The sequence below is a fragment of the Anolis sagrei genome, chromosome 6, assembly GCF_037176765.1.
Source record: "Anolis sagrei isolate rAnoSag1 chromosome 6, rAnoSag1.mat, whole genome shotgun sequence".
In the NCBI taxonomy this organism is placed as follows: domain Eukaryota; kingdom Metazoa; phylum Chordata; class Lepidosauria; order Squamata; family Dactyloidae; genus Anolis; species Anolis sagrei.
In genome coordinates this window covers 17,554,266-17,575,093 of record NC_090026.1, presented here as the reverse complement: position 1 = coordinate 17,575,093, position 20,828 = coordinate 17,554,266, and the positions used below count along the sequence as shown (strand labels likewise).

At 43.7% G+C, this 20,828-nt stretch overlaps 1 protein-coding gene across 1 annotated transcript; it reads left to right on the top strand.

The window, feature by feature from the left end:
* Nucleotides 1-10,220: 10,220 nt before the first annotated feature.
* On the top strand, nt 10,221-20,230 carry MAPK3 (mitogen-activated protein kinase 3). The gene is made up of 9 exons (XM_060780293.2): nt 10,221-10,496; nt 12,793-12,975; nt 13,753-13,942; nt 14,086-14,202; nt 15,018-15,132; nt 15,348-15,479; nt 16,411-16,520; nt 16,698-16,836; nt 18,444-20,230. The coding sequence occupies exons 1-8, from the start codon at nt 10,336-10,338 to the stop codon at nt 16,815-16,817; spliced, it is 1,128 nt and encodes a 375-aa protein (XP_060636276.2). The 5' UTR covers nt 10,221-10,335; the 3' UTR covers nt 16,818-16,836; nt 18,444-20,230.
* Nucleotides 20,231-20,828: the final 598 nt, after the last annotated feature.

Genomic DNA, 20,828 nt, shown 5'->3' with positions numbered 1-20,828 from the left:
CTACAAATCTAACTGCGGGTACTGTTTCATATTGCTTCCTTTCCTTCCCATATCCATCCTGTCCCAATAAAAAGGCATCTGCCAAGGGATTCACAAACGTCCATTAAAATTGCTGCTAAGTAGAGAATTGAACTCCCAAAGCAGGATTGGCAGTGCAAGGAGGGAACAGACATCTCCCCACCCAAATGTCTAGTTTTTTGTGAATGTGTGGAGATAGTTTGGAGTTTATTACCTGAGTCAGGTGATTTTGTGCCTGAAATATAACCTATGGCCCATCCAGATTATACAGGGTTAGTCAAAATGCATAGGCCAATAAGCCATTCAATTGAATGGCTTATTGGCCTATGCATTTTGACTAACCCTGTATAAAGTTTGGAATGATGGAGCTTGTAGTCTGGGGAGGCACTAGATGAATTTTAAATAAGTTGTGAATTTTCCAAGCTGTAAGGCCATGTTCCAGAAGCATTCTCTCCTGACGTTTCGCCCACATCTATGGCAGGCATCCTCAGAGTTTGTGAGGTCTGTTGAAACTCCACCACAGTCATCAGAAGAGGTGCAAGACCAAGAATAAGCCACGAGAGTCAAGACAAAGATCCATCCAGAGAAAAAGTGTTCTTACCATACATCAAGGGAACTACTAACCACATAGGGAAGCTGATGAAGAAACACAACCTACAAACAATCTACAGACCCACTAAGAAAATCCAACAAATGCTATGTCCAGCAAAGGGCAAGAAGGATCCTCTCACCTCTGTAGGAGTCTACCGTATACTATGCAGCAGGCCCGTAGCCAGGATTTAGATTCGGGGGGGGGGGGGGGGAGCTGAGTTTGATTCGGGGGGGGGGGCTGTGTGAAAGAGGGTCTACCCTAGCAAACCTTTTGTATCATTACCCCAATAGCCCCATGCATATGGGATATATGGAGCATGGTGATCAGATCATGATATGAATAAATATAACAGTTTAAATCATGTACCAGTAAGGCCTTTTCGCAGACCACCATGAGAATTGGGGGGGGGGGGGCTCAAGCCCCCAAGCCCCCCAAGCCCCCCCCCCCCCCCGGCTATATGCCTGCTATGCAGCTGGGGAGAAGTCTACATAGGGACCACCAAACACAGCATTGCCCAACACGAATCAAGGAACATGAAAGGCACTGAAGTCTAATACAACCAGAGAAGTCAGCCATAGCAGAGCACATGACGAACCAATCTGGACACAGCATATTATTTGAGAACACAGAAATGCTGGACCACTCTCACAACCACCATGTCAGGCTACACAGAGAAGCCATTGAAATTCACAAGCATGTGGACAATTTAAGTAGAAAGGAGGAAACCATGAAAATGAACAAAATCTGGCTACCATTATTTAAAAAACAATAAATAAAGAACAACACTCAGAAAACAGGAAACTCCAGATAGGAAACAAGCAGGGCCAGCTAACATCTCCCAAAAAAGGATTCCCTCCAGTTGGGAAGCAGCCAGTCTTTGAAGCACCAGGGCCATTCAATGCTAATCAAGATGGCCAATTGCAACATGCACACTTGCCTCCAACAGACAAAGAGTTCTTTCTCCCACCCTAGACATTATTCCACAGATATATAAATCTCATTTGCCTAGTTTCCAACAAACCTCACAACCTCTGAGGATGCCTGCCATAGATGTGGGTGAAACGTCAGGAGAGAATGCTTCTGAAACATGGCCATACAGCCCGGAAAACTCAGAGCAACCCAGTGATTCTGGCCATGAAAGCCTTCAACGAGACAATTTTAAATAGTCTTCCTTAAACGACAACTTCCAGGATTCCATAGGATGAAACCATGACATTTAAAGCAGAATCACTAGCTAGATAGTTGCATAATGTGAAAGGGCACCTATTAGATAAGTCTGCTAAATAATTGCTGATATACTTGGGAGTAAACTAGAATGAACACAGCAGGATTTGCTTTCAAGTAAAAAGTCAGAATTTGTGAAAATTAGCCAATTATATAGTGACAAAGGAGGAAGGTATTTTCAGCTGGAATTAGGGATGCAGCTGAAAACACCTTTTTTGGACTGGGCTGCAAATTTTATTTTCTTCGTATTGTCGAAGGCTTTCATGGCCGGAATCATGGGTTGTTGTAGGTTTTTTCGGGCTATAGAACATGGCCATATAGCCCGAAAAAACCTACAACAACCCAGTTTATTTTCTTCTTTATATACATATCTACTTATATATTTACTAGCCATCTCTTGCCACGCGTTGCTGTGACCCAGTCTGGTGATCTGGAAAATAAAGTGATGAGAAGTGTTGGTTTGTAATATATCTATTTTTTTATGCTTGTGGTTAAACAGTATTTCTTGCTGTTCTTTGTCAGTGCTGATGTGGTGATTGTCTGGTTTGCTTACTCTGGAACATGCAATATATAATTGTCCTTCTTTAGGGGTCCCTTTCAGATCTATGATACTGTATCTGTGTGTGTGTGTGTGAATCATATATATCTATCTGTATCTATGGCTGGATACCTCTTTGTCAGGAGGGCTTTGATTATGTTTTCTTGCCCTGGTGAGAGGAGTTTGACTGGATGGCCTTAAGTATGGGGGTTCTGTGTGGGAAGTTTGCACCAATTCTGTCGTTGGTGGGGTTCAGAATGCTCTTTGATTGTAGGTGAACTATAAATCCGAGTAACTACAATTCCCAAATGTCAAGGTATATTTCCCCCAAACTCCATCTGTGTTCATATTTGGGCATATCGAGTATTTGTGTCAAGTTTGGTCCACATCCATAATTGTTTGAGTCCACATTGCTCTCTGGATGTAGGTGGACTACAATTCCAAAACTCAAGGTCCATGCCCAACAAACCCTTCCAGTATTTTCTGTTGGTTATGGGAGTTCTGTGTACCAAGTTTGGTTCAATTCCATCGTTGGTGGAGTTCAGAATGCTCTTTGATTATATGTGAACTATAAATCCCAGCAACTATAAATCCCAAATGAGAAAATTAATTTTTTTGAGTGATCGTCATTTCTTGGGTTAGTAGGTGTCTTGAGGCCAAATGTGGCGGAAATTTGTCCAGTGGATTTTGAGTTACGATGTCACTCAAAACGAACAGAGCATTTTTATAGATAGACTAGCCGTCCCCTGCCATGCATTGCTGTGGCCCAGTTTGTGTATATGTGTTTTGTGTGTGTATATATGTGTGGGTGTATATTTCTACATATGTGTATGTGGTTTTGTGCATGCATGTGGGTGTATATTTCTACATATGTGTATGTGGTTTTGTGCATGCATTGTAATGTATGGGGTTTTTTTTTTTGGCTTTTTAAGTCTCTTCCATTGTATTTTTCAGTGTGTTTATGAGTGATGGTCACTCATTGGCCTGAGAGGTGTCTTGTGTCCAAATTTGGTATCAATTCGTCCAGTGGTTTTTGAGTTATGTTAATCCCACAAATGAACATTACATTTTTATTTAGATAAACTAGCTGCCCCTGCCACACATTGCTGTGGCCCAATCTGTGTATATGTATTTTGGGTGTGTGTATATATGTGTGGTTCTGCGCATGCATTGTAATGTATTTTATAAGCTTTTTAAGTCTCTTCTGCTGTGTTTTTCTGAGTGATGGTCACTCGTTGGCCTGATAGGTGTATTGTGTCCAAATCCGGTGTTAATCCCACAAACAGGCCCGTAGCCAGGATTTTGATTCGGGGGGGACTGAGTTTGATTCGGGGAGGGGGGGGCGGATCTACCCTAGCAAACCTTTTGTATCATTATCCCAATACTCCCATGCATATGGGATATATTGAGCATGATCAGATCATAATATGAATAAACATAACAGTTTAAATAATGTACCAGTGAGGCCTTCTCGCAGACCACCCTGAGAATTTTGAGGGGGGGGGGAATGCTGAAGTCCTTCAAGCCCCCCCCCCCCCCCCGGCTACGGGCCTGCCCACAAACGAACATTACATTTTTATTTATATAGACTAGCTGTCCCCTGCCATGTGTTGTTGTGACCCAGTCTTTGTATATGTGTTTTGTGTGTATATATATGTGTATATGTGTGCTTTTGCGCATGCGTTGTAATGTATTCTTTTTGGGGGGTGGCTTTTTAAATCTCTTCTGCTGTGTTTTTCAGTGTTTTTACGAGTGATGGTCACTCATTGGCCTGATAGGTGTGTTGTGTCCAAATATGGTGTCAATTCATCCAGTGGTTTTTGAGTTATGTTATTTAGATGATAGATAGATAGATGGATGGATGGATGGATGGATGGATGGATGGATGGATGGATGGATGGATAGATAGATAGATAGATAGATAGATAGATAGATAGATCATATCGCTTCAACTGGGATAGGCAGTCTATGGGTGCATGTACACCACAAGTATCAAACACAAGGCAATCCACAATTCTGAAAAGCAAAAAGTCCTCACATAAGCCTACAGCAGGCATGGGCAGGCTTGGGCCCTCCAGGTGTTTTGGACTTCAAGTCCCACCATTCCTAACAGCCTCAGGCCCTTTCCTTTTCCCCCTCAGCCGCTTAAGCGGCTGAGGGGGGAAAGGAAGGGGCCTGAGGCTGTTAGGAATGGTGGGACTTGAAGTCCAAAACACCTGGAGGGCCCAAGTCTGCCCATGCCTGCAGTGCTGTAACTGTTAAGCATCAAAGAGCCCCAGGGGACAATGTGGAAGGTTGTTTACCTGACTGAGTTCAGCCTCAGAACAAGATGAGGCCTAGACCGGGCCTGTCACTCCTCGCAACAACCATGCTCGTTCCCATGGCAACTTGGCACAGCTTCCTCAGTGAGAGGTTGCTCTAATCTGCGAAATGTTTGAGGACGAGATATGGCCTCAAGTGGAAATTTCTATTCGTTAAGACTCCTCGTTCTGGTAGAGAAATTAGTGTATATCTTGCAACAGGTGGTCTCTTAAAATAAGTTTGCCCATGCCTGGCATAGACCTCTACAATGGCAGAGTAGATGAGGCCAGAGCATCAATGCCTAAATGATATGTTTACATTTGGAATTTGGCAATACTTGAAGAATTAACTCATTGGGTTGTCGTAGGTTTTTCGGACTATCTGGCCATGTTCTAGAAGCATTCTCTCCTGACGTTTCGCCTGCATCTATGGCAAGCATCCTCAAAGGTTGAACTCTGAGGATGCTTGCCATAGATGCAGGCGAAATGTCAGGAGAGAATGCCTCTAGATTAGAACATGGCCATATTGGCCTTTTTAGCTGCTGCATGACACTGTTGACTCATGATTAGATGGGGCTTCTTCTAGTGATGAATCAACACCTGCGTTTTTATTCTTGAACTAATAATAACAACAACAACAACTTTATTTGTATCCCACTACCCATGATTAGATGGAGCTTCTTCTAGCCATGAATCAACATCTGTGTTTTGATTGTTGAACTAAGAAGAAGAAGAAGAAGAAGAAGAAGAACAACAACAACAACAACAACAACAACAACTTTATTTGTATCCCGCCACTCATGATTAGATGGAGCTTCTTCTAGCCATGAATCAACACCTGCGTTTTGATTCTTGAACTAATAATAATACTAAGAAGAAGAAGAAGAAGAAGAACAACAACAACAACAACTTTATTTGTATCCCGCCACCATCTCCCAAAATGGATTCGAGGCAGCGTACATGGCAACAAAAGTGCAATACAGAAAAAGAAGAATACATAAAAGTTTGCCCACAACAATGAGCAACACCAAAAAACATAAAATAACAAATAATAATAATAATAATAATAATAATAACTTTATTTATATTCCCCTCTATCTCCCCAAAGGGACTAAGGGTGGATTACTTACAATAATTAACAAATACACATAACTTGTGAAAACACAACAAAAAAATAAAGTTAAAAACGAGATATACAAACCAATAGCCTACTGTCCAAATTCTGAAAATAACATTAAAATGACAGGGGTAAAACATCATTCTGTTTAATGTCATCCAGTTTAGATGATGCCTAACCATTACCAAAGGCTTGTTGGAATAGCCATGTCTTCAGCTCCCTCCAAAGGATTGAATAGTGGGGGCTTGCCTAATTTCCCTGGGGAGAGCGTTCCAAAGCAGGGGAGCCACAACCGAGAAGGCCCTCTCCCTTGTCCCCACCAACCGTGCTTGAGACAGAGGAAAGGGCTTTCCTGGCAGATCTTACAGCCCATGCAGGTTCATATGAGAGGATGCAGTCACATATATAGGTTGGACCCAAACCGCATAGGACTTTGTAGGTGATAACCTGCACTTTGAATTGGGACCGGACACTTATGGGCAGGCAGTGGTGCTGCTTTAGTAGGGATGTGGCATGCTCCCTATAGCTAGCCCTAGTCAGTAGCCTGGCTGCAGAACTTTGCACTAGTTGTAATTTCTGGACTATCTTCCAAGGCAGCCCCACATAGAGTGAATTGCAGTCATCCATTCAAGGTGTAACTAAGACATGGACAACTGTGGCCAAGTCTGACTTTTCGAGGTACGGTCACAGCTGGCGCACAAGTTTTACCTGTGCGAAGGCCCTCCCAGCCACCGCCGACACCTGTGCTTCAAGCATCACTGCTGAATCTAGGAGGACCCCCAGACTGCAGACTTGCGTCCTTTATTCCGGACATGGGCAAACTTCGGCCCTCCAGGTGTTTTGGACTTCAACTCCCACAATTCCTAACAGCCTACTGGCTGTTAGGAATTGTAGGAGTTGAAGTCCAAAACACCCAGAAGGCCAAAGTTTGCCCATGCCTGCTTTATTCCGATCCTGTTGCATTAATTCTACAGCAACTGGTACTTCTTTCTCTGGGTTGCCTATTCCTTTCTAGCTTTATTTTTAGACTTTTGAGTCCAAACCTTTACCTTAGGACCTGTATGACTAACAGGCAGCCCACACATGCTTTATACTAAATTAAAATCAGGTAAAGAAAAAACTCCTCTCATTGCATGTTATAACCAGAAATCCCACAGGTATGACTTTGGCTAGCTCAGTGTTTCTCAACCTGGGGGTTGGGCCCCCTGGGTGGGTTGCAAGGGGGTGTCTAAGGGTCGCTAAAGGCCATCAAAAACACAGTATTTTTTTGTTGGTCATGGGGTTTCTGTGTGGAAAGTTTGGCTCAATTCTACCATTGGTGGGGATTCAGAATGCTCTTTGATTGTAGGTAAACTATAAGTCCCAGCATCTACAACTCCCAAATATGAAGGTCTATTTCCCCCAAACTCCAGTAGTGTTCACATTTGGCCACATTAAGTATTTGTGCCAAGTTTGGTCCAGATCCATTATTTATTTATTTATTTACAACATTTATATGTCGCTCTTCTCACCCCGAAGGAGACTCAGAGCGGCTTACAAGATATATATAGGTAAAGATAAAGGTAGTCCCCGGACATTAAGTCCAGTCATGTCTGACTCTGGAGTGTGGTGCTCATCTCCACTTCTAAGTCGAAGAGCCGGCGTTGTTCATAGACACCTCCAAGGTCATGTGGCTGGCATGACTGCATGGAGCGCCGTTACCTTCCCGCTGGAGCAGTACCTATTGATCTACTCACATTTGCATGTTTTCGAACTGCTAGGTTGACAGAAGCTAGGGCTGACAGCGGAAGCTCAGGTTGCTCCCCAGAATTGAACCTGCGACCTTTTGGTCAACAAGCTCAGCAGCTCAGCGCTTTAACCCACTGCGCCACCGGGGGCTCCCCTCACAAGATATATACATACAATATATTATATTAGCATAGTACCTATATTGTACTATATCATTATATTGTAATATTATTAGTAATATTACATGTAATATAAAATATATAATTATAATATTGTATTATTATTATTATTATTATTATTATTATTATTATTATAGTCTGAGTCCAATATTCTCAATCTGAATATTCCAACCAATATTCAAATTTGGGCATATCGGGTATTTGTGCCAAATTTGGCCCAATGAAAACACATCCTGCATATCAGATATTTATATTACGCTTCATAACAGTAGCAAAATTGTATTGTCGAAGGCTTTCAAGGCGGGAATCACTGTGTTGTTGTAGGTTTTTTCGGGCTATATGGCCATGTTCCAGAGGCATTCTCTCCTGACATTTCGCCTGCATCTATGGCAAGCGTCCTCAGAGGTAGCAAGGTCTGTTGGAACTAGGAAAATGGGTTTATATATCTGTGGAATGACCAGGATGGGACAAAGAACTCTTGTCTGCTGGAGCTAGGTGTGAATGTTTCATATAAATGTCGTAAATAAATAATTAATAAATAAACTGACCACTTTGATTAGCATTTGATGGCCTGGCAGTGTCTGGGGCAATCTTTTGTTGAGAGGTGATTAGACATCCCTGATTGTTTTCCCTCTGTTGTTTTGCTGTCATAATTTTAGAGTTTTTCAATACTAGTAGCCAGATTTTGTTCATTTTCATGGTTTCCTCCTTTCTGTTGAAATTGTCCACGTGCTTGTGGATTTCAATGGCTTCTCTGTGTAGTCTGACATGGTGGTTGTGCGAGTGGTCCAGCATTTCTGTGTTCTCAAATAATATGCTATGTCCAGGTTGGTTCATCAGGTGCTCTGCTATGGCTGACAAGCATGTGGACAATTACAACAGCGAAACAACAGAGGGAAAACAATCAGGGACATCTGTGTATGAGATTTATTTTAATTGCTTCGTATTAGTATTTGTATTTTGCTTCGTACTGTAATTGTTATTGCTTGTATTGATGTATTGTGGGCTCGGCCTCATGTAAGCCGCACCGAGTCTCTTGGGGAGAAGGTAGCGGGGTTTAAATAAGGATTATTATGTATTGTCGAAGGCTTTCATGGCTGGAATCACTCAGTTCTTGTGGGTTTTTTCGGGCTATATGGCCATGTTCTAGAGGCATTTCTCCTGACGTTTCGCCTGCATCTATGACAAGCTTCCTCAGAGGTGAGGTCTGCTGGAGCTGGGAAAAAAGATTATTATTATTATTATTATTATTATTATTATTATCACATCTCAACAAAAGATTGCCCCAGGCACTGCCAGGCCGTCAAATGCTAATCAAGGTGGTCAGTTTGTTTGTTTATTTATTTACTTACTTTGCTTATATATCGCTGTTCTCAGCCCAGGGGCGACTCACAGCGGTGTACAACATAGGAACAACAAAATTCAAGACACAGTATAAAAAACAATTCACAATCCAGCATTATACAAAACATCGTCATTACTACGAAAACCATTCCGCGTCATCTCATCGTCCAAACCACAATCCAGTATCATTTCCGTTGTTCCATTCCTAAAGTCATTACCAATCATTGCACTTCTTGTTCGAATGCCTTCTTGAACAACCAAGTCTTTAATTTCCTGCGGAATATCATCAGGGAAGGAGCCTGTCTAATGTCCGCGGGAAGAGTGTTCCACAGCCGAGGAGCCACCACCGAGAAGGCCCTATCTCTCGTCCCCGCCAGCCGTACTTGTGAAGCAGGCGGGATCGAGAGCAGGGCCTCCCCGGACGATCTCAAAGTCCTGGTGGGCTCGTAGGTCGAGATGCGGTCGGATAGGTAAGTTGAAACATTCACTCCTAGCTCCAGCAGACAAGAGCTCTTTGCCCCACCCTGATCATTCTACAAATATATAAACCCTTTTTCCTAGTTCCAACAGACCTCACTACCTCTGAGGATGCTTGCCATAGATGTAGGCGAAACGTCAGGAGAGAATGCCTCTAGAACATGGCCATATAGCCCGAAAAAACCTACAGCACAGTAGCCAAATTACAGTTGTGAAGTAGTAATGGAAATAATTTTATGGTTGGGGGTCACCATAACATGAGGAACTGTGTCAAGGGGTCGCGGCATTAGGAAGGATGAGAACCACAAGGATTGCGATGAGTCAAGGAACCTAACCAATTAATATCTGCATAAACATTTTCTATTAGCACACTCGGGGGGGGGGGGGGTTGAGCACGTGATTCTGGGCAAAAAGGAGCATGAGGGGGCGGGGCTTGAGAGAAGAATCAGCGCGGGGCCTCGAGCAGGGGATTGGCGGCGCGCTGAGCCAAGGGGCGGGGCTTATCGGGCCCGAGGGGGCGGGGCCTCGCGGGAGTGGAATGTTTTGGGTGCGGCGCTTCCGGGTTGAGCCCCTGACGTCCCAATCCCACCCAGGCGCGCTGCGGTGTGTATGTCGCTAGCAGGCTAATTTTGCGCCTGCGCACTGGGAAGGGGGAGAGCTTCCCAGCCGCAGCTTCTCAGTTGCGCCTGCGCAGTGGCCATCTCTCAAGCTTCCTAAGGCGAGCGCATGCGCAGTGCCGTCGGGCGGTGTCGGTTCCGGGTAAAGCAGCAGCAGCAGCGCTAAGGAGCGGCTGCAGGGGGTTCTTCAGAGGATCGGCCATGTCGGCAGCGACAGCAGCAGCGCCCGGCGGGGCAGGAGCCGTGCCTGTGCCCGGGGCGCCGAGATTGGGCGTGGAGACGGTGAAAGGGCAGGTGTTCGACGTGGGCCCGCGCTACACGGACCTGCAGTACATCGGCGAGGGCGCCTACGGAATGGTGTGGTGAGTGAGAGAGCGAGAGCGCGAACGGCTCGGAACGGCCCTTCTCGGCCGCCGTACCCAAACCTAGGCCAACGTTCTGCTGTCTAAAACTGGCCCCGCGCGGCCGCCGTACCCTCAGAACCAGGCCTCCGCCATATTGTTTTAAGTTCCTGAACCTCTCCAGAACAAGAGGGTGTCGTTCTCAATAACTGTGCGCCTCTCAATCCTTCAAAGAACCCTGGCCCAGCTGAGGCTCCTGGGAGTTGAAGTCCTACACCTCTGGAGGGCTGAATTGCACTGTAAGCCAATCAGGCACACAAAACACACCCCAAGCCTGCAAAGTTATGGTTGCCGCCTACTAAGCTCCTCCCAGGGATTGGCCCCGCTATCTCTCTGGGCCAATATTTGCCAGGCTTCTTGGCTAAGGCCTTGCCTTGGAGGGGTGCCAACACCAGGCCCTTTTGTGCGTTTGGCTTCGAGGGCTGCATCTATTCTACAGCATAGATCAAGCAAGGGCAAACTTGGGCCCTCCAGGTGTTTTGGACTCCAGCTCCCACCATTCCTAACAGCCTCAGGCCCCTTCCTTTTGCCCCTCAGCCGCTTAAGCGGCTGAGGGGCAAAAGGAAAGGGCCTGAGGCTGTTAGGAATGGTGGGAGCTGGAGTCCAAAACACCTGGAGGGCCCAAGTTTGCCCATGCCTGATCTATGCCTTAGAATGAGTGCAGTTTGAAACTGCCATGGCTCAAGACTGTGGCACCCCAGGGATTTGTAGCTTGGTGAGGCACCAGCTCTCTTTGAAGGCTAGAAACATTGTAAAAACTATAAGTCCCAGGATTCCATAGCATTGGGCCATGGCATTTAAAAGCTGTGCCAAACTGCATTCCTTCTCCAGTGTATATGCACCTGAGATGTCAGGGAGCCTGAGGCAGCAGCCATCATGTCTGCCATCGTTGCAGCAATCGATGAAGAAATTGCCAATGATAGCAATTGTCTTTCAGATAGTTGCACTGCAAGAGCCCAGTCGAAATGGATAAGCTTTTCCTTTCCAAATCTTTCGCTGCTGTGTATTCGTTAAGCATCACACTAGGTGCCTGGTGTATTTAAACACTTTAGTTCTGTATGCCAGATGGTTTCACTAAAGCAGTGGTTCTCAACCTGTGGGTCCCCAGGTGTTTTGGCTACAACTCCCAGAAATCCCAGCTGCTTTGGGTGCATCTATACCAGTGGTTCTCAACCTGTGGGTTCCCAGATGTTTTGGCCTTCAACTCCCAGAAATCCTAACAGCGGGTAAACTGGCTGGGATTTCTGCGAGTTGTAGGCCAAAACACCTGGGGACCCACCGGTTGAGAACCACTGATCTACACTATATAATGAGTGCAGTTTCACACCCATAGTTCAATAATGTGGAATCCTGGGGGATGTAGTGTTACAAAGCCTTTTAGCCTTCTCTGCCAAAGATGCTGGTACTTCACCAAACTACAACTCCTGTGATTCCATTGAGCCATGAGTTAAAGTGTTGTGAAATTGCATTATTTGTACGGTGTAAATGCACCCCAAGTGTGGCTCATTGGTCCTAATTTCTGATTATATATGCTGGTTTCTACACTAAAGTCAACACCTGATTTGCATTTGTTATGTTACTATTAGCCTGTAGATGTCTGGACTGCAGTAGATGTTAGTTATGTCTAGAAGGGTTCTCTAAGCCAGGATACTTTTTATAATATTTTAGAACACCATACATAGCCACCATACCATTGAATTGACTATGTTGAATGGATACCCAGGCTTCTGCTTGAACTCCCAATACCTGTAGCTTCTTTAGGCTGATGTATTCATGACCATCTTTCTAAGCATCTTGTCTGTGTGAGAGAAAAAGCCCAGAGACATGATACTTAGAAAGATGGTCATGGCTTGCCTCAGAAGCATTTCTCCATGTTATTAAGTGTTAACACTTTTCAGGTCTCCATTGTGTCAATTCTAGCAAGCTTGCCATTTGAATGCACTGTGCTGAACAGCTGAACTCTTATCAACAATTGCATCTCATTATCTGTATTGTGAAAACTTGGTGTTTCTCCTGTACTTCTGTTCTTGAATCAATCCCATTGACAAAGATATAAATCTGGGGTGTGTATCTTGCTATTTGACAAGCTTTTGGGTGCAGTTCTCTCTGCTTGTTTCTCTTTTAAAGCATCACATTGCTTTCTTCCACTGGAATGATACTGGATAATTTCTGTTATGAAAGTGTGCAGAAATAACTTACTGAGAAGACAACGCAGACCTAGAGATCCTTATCTGCCCATGCCTTCCTTTCTCCACAGTTCTTCTTATGACCATGTGAACAAGATTCGAGCTGCCATCAAAAAGATCAGTCCCTTCGAGCATCAAACCTATTGCCAACGCACACTGCGTGAAATAAAGATACTACTCCGCTTCAAACATGAGAACGTCATCGGCATCAATGACATTTTGCGTGCCCCTACTATTGATCAGATGCGTGATGTGTATCCTTGCAAATCTTTGTTATCCCTTCCACAACATCCTTCATAAATGGATGGTTATTATGTACAGGAAATGTATACATGAAATGACAATCTGTGTCCATCCTCCCTAGTTCTAGTCTATCTTTGAACCAAATATTCATGTTGGAAGCTCCAGCTGACCAAAAACAAGGATTGCTGGGAATTAATTATACTAGGAAGCAGCTTTGTGTTGCTTCATTGTTGCCTTCTGGCAATAGCTTCAGATATTATTCTGTGAGTACTTTGCATCTAAAAACTCAAAATGCTTTCTCAGTATCATCTCTGTGCATATCTGCACACCATGGAATTGGAAAGTGATTATAGTCATTCTACTTCATCACACTAGAGAATGAATCCACTTTAAATCTGGTTGCTGCCCCCTGCAGAATTCTGGGATTTATAGTTTGGTGAGGCTGTTAAAGGCTCCTCCCTAAACCACAAACCCCAGAATTTTGCAGGAGGCAGCAACTGGATTTAAAGTGGATTCATTCTCTAGTGTGATGAGGCCTTAGCTGCCTTAAGATGATACTCTTTCTGACAAGACTCATCAAAGTGATGTAAGTCCCTTCTCTCTGGTTTAACGCCAATTGATGAAAGTCACTCCAGTTTGGAGGATGGTGATGTTGTTGCTAGTGTCATGGCTTCATTTGATTATGCATGCGTTTTATGTTTTGCCCCAAATAATGTGCATTGTTACTTCCCTTGACTATCTTCTTTGCCTCCCCTTTCTTGGAGGAGGCACATTTTCTCATTTTACAGATACATAGTTCAGGATTTAATGGAGACAGATCTGTACAAGCTGCTAAAGACCCAGCAACTCAGCAACGACCACATCTGTTACTTCCTCTACCAGATTCTCAGAGGGCTGAAATACATTCACTCTGCCAATGTGCTGCATAGGGATCTAAAGCCCAGCAATCTTCTCATCAATACCACATGCGACCTGAAGGTGGCATTTAGCAACTGTTGCTTCAGCCTCTTGTTGCTTTTCCCATCTGATATCCACCTCTACCCTATTGCATTTTGATTAAATTTTTGCTCACTCTGGGTTTGCCACTCTTGCCTATCCCATTCTTCCCTTTCTGCTTACAGATCTGTGATTTTGGCTTGGCCCGAATTGCTGATCCAGACCATGACCACACAGGGTTCTTGACAGAATATGTTGCCACCCGCTGGTACCGAGCCCCTGAAATCATGCTCAATTCCAAGGTAAGTGGCTTGAGGTAGAGAGAGCTTGGAATCCAGGATTCCTGAAGTAATGATAAATAACAAACCAACAAGTATTTTTCATTAAATGTTTTCATAAAATAAAATCAGCATAAAATTGATTTAATCTGCTACTCTTATTTCTGATTATTACAAACGTTTGATTTTGTTGGCTTGTGTAATTGTGAATGCGGATTCCTGACTCCCCTGGAAAGAAAAATAATACCTTGTTTGGTCTTCAATGAAAATAGCTTCTAAGATGTGAAAAAGTTATAAACTAAAGCATACCCTTTACATTTGAGAAGGCTTTTATCATGTCGTCTCGGTAGCTCACTGCAGTGAAATGACAGCAAAAAGCCACAATACAATTACCAAATTTCTATTTCCTGTCCCTTATCTGTTAAGGTTCATGTGACTGAGCCTACCCATACTTTAGCTTGTCACTTCCTTCAAAAGCCATCCTTCCCATTGTCTGTTTTCTTCCTCATCTCTCTACATTGCTTAAACTGCCACCTTATTTTCTTATCTTTGAGACATTTGAGTTCTGAGGTTTTTGCACATCACCTCCATTGTAGGTTTGGTTGGAAGAAAGGAGGTATTCCTGATTACTTCTCACTTACTCAACAGTTGAAGATGCTTTTCTCTATGAGGGATTGAAAGTTTGAGTTTTTATTCTGCTTAAAAGCTGCTGTAATGCAAGAGGCAGGAAGTGACATTCACAGATCATTTGTTTTATATGGCCTTAATAAGATGTGAGCAGGGTTGGACTAAGGGTCCCACATCCAGGATTGTCTTTCCATGTCTTTCCTCTTTCTTAGGGCTACACCAAGTCCATTGATATATGGTCTGTGGGCTGCATCCTGGCCGAGATGCTGTCAAACCGACCCATCTTTCCTGGCAAGCACTACCTGGATCAGCTTAACCATATCCTGGGTAAGCGGAGAGAGTGGGGAGTGTCAAACATTTGGCAAGATTGTGTAAGAGAGATTTTCCTAGCTTGTTGTTGAATTGTAGGCTTTGCCTCTCTTGATCTCTGGTTACACTCTTTTTAATGCCTGAAAAATTCCTTGTTACAGATTCGATACCTGTTTCTTCTCTAAGACTTGACACATCCTAGATCCCAATGTTCTGCCCATCTATCTCTCCAGGTATTCTAGGTTCCCCATCTCAGGATGACCTGAACTGCATCATCAATATGAAGGCGCGCAACTATCTCCAGTCGCTGCCCCAAAAGCCCAAGGTACCCTGGAACAAACTGTTCCCTAAGGCAGATCCCAAAGGTAAGTGAGGAAAAGAATGCAGAACATGTACATGTCATAGAATACATGACTCACAGTGTCGAGCTCAGAACATATACGGTTGGCTAATGACAGTTACCTGTGGTAGAAGTCTTCAGTGTTTTATAGCCTGGAGCCAATCCTGAATTAAATTTGACCCAGGACATCTGCTCTTGTTCTGTTTTTGCTAGCAACTTCTCAGCTTATTTTCTTCCATTAGACTGGATTAGATTGTAAGGGGCTTGGCAAGCTAATGCAGGATAATAGCTAACTGGGTACATTGAAGGTAGTATATTTCTGAATGTTAGATATACTTTAGGAGAAGGTTAAAATATTACTTTGTGAGAATTATCTGGTCAACCATTGCTGGAAACAGGATACTCATCTTAGGTGGGGTGCATGGAGATCCAGTTGGGCTCATGCTTTATGGTTTTTTAGGGGTTTTTTTCATGTCAGGAGCGACTTGAGAAACGGCAAGTCACTTGTGGTGTGAGAGAATTGGCCGTCTGCAAGGACGTTGCCCAGGGGATGCCCGGATGTTTTACCATCTTGTGGGAGGCTTCTCTCATCTCCCTGCATGAGAAGCTGGAACTGACAGACAGGAGCTCACTCCGCTCCCCGGATTTGAATTGTTGACCTTTCAGTCAGCAGTCCTGCCGGCACAAGGGTTTAACCCATTGCGCCACAGGGGTTTTTATGGTGATTTCACTTGACACAGTCTTCAGTCTGGCACATAGCCAGCCCTAGGAGTTTTGACCTATTGCCTTAAAAACCAGCAGTTGCCATCCTAAACTGCACTCTGCTGCCACCTCTGGCTACGTTCCCTCCCTACAACCATCTGTTTATCAACCTATTAAGAAGAAATAGCATTGTTGCTTCTGTTGCCATCTGCTGTTTGGTTGCTCATAGTGCATTCTCTTATGTCTGTTCTCAGCTCTAGACCTGTTGGACAAAATGTTGACCTTTAACCCCAACAAACGCATCACAGTGGAGGAGTCCTTGGCCCATCCTTACCTAGAGCAGTACTACGACCCCTCAGATGAGGTACTTGGTTCTTGGAGTTTAACAGGATCGGGGAAAGAGAAAGTCCAGAGTTGAAAAAAAATTAAGCTTTTTGAACTGCCAAATCCCAGCTTAGCTAGTGGGCTTGGGAGGAAGACATTTACAAACCAGGATAACTGGATTTTATCTGTCTCTCTCTCTGGCTTTGGCTCCCTCTAGCCGATTGCTGAAGAGCCATTCACTTTTGACATGGAGCTGGATGATCTTCCCAAAGAGAAACTGAAAGAACTGATATTTGAGGAGACGGCACGCTTCCAGCCTGGCTATCAAGGTCCCTGAGGGGTTGTTTGGACCATTGGTGAGTATATCTTCATTTTTAAAAATGGAATACTGGGCTTCAGTGTAAGTTAGATGTTGCCTTTTGGCATAGGGTGGTATTATTACTATCATTATTATTATCATTATTATTATTTGATACACAACAAGATTAGTACACAGCAAACAAGATCACTATGCTGGGTGGGTTTTGTATTTGATCACACTTCCCAAATGTCTAGGATTGTGATGTATCAGTGAATAATGTGTGCAGGTCCAAGCAGAGTGGCCTTTTGCAGCTGACAGATGGTAATTTTGTCAGTGCCAATTATTTTTAAGTGCAGGCCAAGGTCTTTAAGCACTGCACCCAGTGTGCCGATCACCACTGGGATCACCTTTACTAGCTTGTGCCAGAGTCTTTGCAGTTCTATCTTTAAATCCTATTATTATTATTATTATTATTATTATTATTAGTTTACCCCTTTGGTTTAGAGATGTGAATATATGCTATATTCAGGGTTTAACCCATTGCGCCACTGAGATTAAAATGGTTTCAAACTTTTGTAGTAGTTTTTTCCTAAGAAAAAGAAGTTCCTATAACTAATTATTTGGAGATAATAAAAGTATGATTCATCTCCTCAAACAAGGATTAAACATCCCTTCCCATTGCCAAAAGGGCCATGGAAATGTTGCCATACTGAGGTAGTACTACATAATGGGACTAATTCACAAGGCAGACACTTAAGACAAATTATGAAATAGATGCGAAACGCCAACCATGCTTCCTGTGTTTGCCTCACACACAGAAAAAGCCCTTTTAACTGAACTGCTGAGGTATGTGTGTTGCAAAAGTTTGTCTTGGATTCACTGTAGCAAGCTTTGTAAATTGCAATATGCCGCAACTATAGTATGGATCCTGTTTGAAGCTGGTACAGTGTGGCAGCTTGGTCCTACTTCCATCTCAAGCTCAGTTGGTGAGAATGAGAAGCTGGCCTTCTCGGTGGCTGCCCCTCGGCTCTAGAACTCCCTGCCCAGGGAAGCCAAAATGGCCCCCTCTCTGTTGTCCTTCTGGCAGCAGGCTAAAACCATTTTATTCAGGCAGGCTTTTAAAGATGATGGTGTTTAAGACCATCAAGGGCTGCTGTGATTTTGTGATGTGATTTTATATGCTTTTAACCCGGATTGTTTTAATACTAACGTTATTTAATACTGTTTTATATTTATTTATATTTGTACATTTTAAGTTGCGTTGGAATGTTTTTACTTGTGAGCCGCTTTGAGTTTCCTTATGGAGAGATAAAACGGGATATAAACAAACAAACAACAACAACAATAATAAAGAATTCTGCAGTGCAAAGGAGACCAGAAAAGAGCAAAACTGTCCGCTTGGCTTGCTCAAAGAAGATAAGAGAAGAGCAAAACTGTCTATCCAGCAGCAGTTATACAGGCTATAACAATTGTTGCAACAGGAAATACCAGATATTTCCTTATGCAACACAGGAAGAGATAGTTGTGCTTGTATAAACCCTTCCTCTAGTTATGCCATCATAAATTACTCAAAAGATTCTGGTTTAAGTAATAGCTAACTGATTTGTAGTCCAGACTGTTTGTCAGGAGGCGCAATGTTCACTGGATTTCTTGTTCTTGCAGGTCTCTGCTTCAACAGGAGGTGATTTGGGACTGTACCCGCTCCCCTATCAGATTTTTTGAGGGGAGCACAGGATTCAGGGAGTACCAATTTGGGGGTGCCCCTGTTGACTTGCTGTACAACTGCGCTTTGCTACGTGGCTGTGAACCCTGGTAACCCATCTCTGGTCCCCCTTAATGTGATGTGTTGGGGTGAGACCCTGGTGCCCAGGTTGGGAAAGGGGAGGGGCTGCTCCTCTCCTCTGCAGGAGGGAAGGGAAATCGGTTGCCCCAACCCTCTACGCCCCCTTTGGAGAAATTGAAGGGGGAGCGTCATCTCCTCTTTTTTGGCATTTTATTGTCTTTGTTAATGAGTTAATAAACTAATGCTAATTTTAGCAGGGCCATTTTTGATCCCTTGGGCATTATTAACAAGGGGAGTTGAATGTAAAATTCCAGCTCCTGGAGTCTCCTTCCAGTAATCCACTTGAACCTCACTACCCTTTGAAAGCTGGGGACAGAACCCAAAGATTCTGGCTCAGTTTTGCACAAAACTCTTCAAGAACACAGGGGCCCCAGTTCCTCCATGCACAAATGGAGGGCACGTCTATGCTGGCTTTTGTCCTTGGGTTAGTGCCATTTTGAAATGTCCGCAGTTGCACATCTGACTATATTCATCGCTGTGGGTCCCATCTGGTATACAGTGCAAGCTAAGATCCATCAGATGCTGAAAAGTGTGCTTGGTTTGAAGAAGGGCACATGTCTGCCCCTTCTGCTTTAAATGTATTGTTTTGAAAAGCTGTGCAGCTGGCAAAGAGGTTTTTCAGTGTCCTCTGATTCCTCCAATTGGTGAGGACAGAGTTCGTAGATGTCTCCCTAGCTTCCTCCCCCTACCTGCATCTATTTGAGAAATTGGACAGCTGAGTATGCAAACTCTTACATGCCTCGATAAATAAATTGGCCCCTGCAACAACTTGGCACTTTTGTCTTCTTGCTGCTATGAACTAACATGGCTGCCCTCTAATTCTCCACTCCTTGATAATATTTTTAAATAACTATGTGTATTTTAACACCCAGTCTCTACCATGCAGAACAAATTCCAAAAATAGTTGAGCCTGCAGTGATCAGGAAACATTAATTTAAAAGGGAGAGGAAAGACTGGGAAGATAAAGGATAATCTCTGTGTGTCCTGAGGGGATGGCCCAGCTATCCCATAACAACTGGCCAGCTTATAGGTGGAGGAGGCATTTTAGATACATGAGCAGTAAAATAAGCAAGTTATTTGTTCTGGCATCCACTGAAAGTGGGAATGAAGCCACTTCATTTCAAATTGAGCCTTAAAGGAGTGCCACTTCTCAGATGGATTAACCTTTTAGGCCCTTTCATATGTGCGTCACTTTGGATAAATTAAGACTGTTGGAACCTTTTGGTTCCCAAAGGAAAATTCTGTATGTAAAAAGTGCAAAAAGTCATTGTTTCTTTAGCTTTCTGGCTGAGTGAGAAGGAAGCTTCTCTGTTCAAACAGGGTTGCCTGGACCCTTCTCCTCCGGTCAAGTGTTCTTCAGTGTGTTGGGTTACTCCTCCCACCATCCCTAGCCCTTATGCCAGTGATGGCAGGAATTGTAATACAATACATCTGGAGGGGTCCAGTTGGAGAAGCCTGATCTTGAACTTATGGTGACACAGGATGGGCTTTCTTTGTGGATGTTATATTCCGAGAGAATCTGGATTGAAGGGATTTAATGCCTCCCCAACCTCTCCTGCTTTGAATTGTATAAAGACCCTGAAATAAATCATTCCTTTATTCCTTCCATGTGTAATGTCATCTCTTGCTTTTGAGTTGATGGGGAGGGAAAACAGAATTGTCAATTTAGAAGTGGCATTAAAGGTTATCCAGTACAGCACCCTGCCACTGCAAAACATCTTCTACTATGATGCTCCTGACAAGTTATGCAATCTCTGCTGTGAAACTTTTAGCAAAGAGGAATACACTGTTGCCCTGCCAGTTATTTGTTTTGGCATCCACATTCTTCTTAATGTTTAGCAGCAATCCTCCTCCTTGTATATAAACCTATCATTACAGATCCTATAGTCAAGTGAGAGAAAACATTTATTCCATTATACAAGTGATGGGTTGTTGTGAGTTTTCCGGGCAGTATGGCCATGTTCCAGAAGCATTCTCTCCAGACATTTCACCTGCCTCTATGGCAGGCATCCTCTAAGGAATGTTTCTTGAACATGGCCATACTGACCAGAAAACTCAACAACCCAGTGATTCCAGCCATGAAAGCTTTCAACAATACATACATGTGATGGTTCTCCAAATATTTGAAGGCTGCTATCATGTTGCCTGGTAGTTGTCTCTTGTACAAGCTAAATGTAACCAAGTCCTTCAGGCTTTCCACATAG

Bases quoted from the DNA above. Each gene is read 5' to 3' on its own strand.
- MAPK3 (XM_060780293.2), top strand. From the start codon at position 10,336: ATGTCGGCAGCGACAGCAGCAGCGCCCGGCGGGGCAGGAGCCGTGCCT. The intron at 12,976-13,752 runs GTATCCTTGCAA...CTCATTTTACAG, and splicing joins ATTGATCAGATGCGTGATGT to ATACATAGTTCAGGATTTAA. The intron at 15,133-15,347 runs GTAAGCGGAGAG...CTATCTCTCCAG, and splicing joins TCAGCTTAACCATATCCTGG to GTATTCTAGGTTCCCCATCT.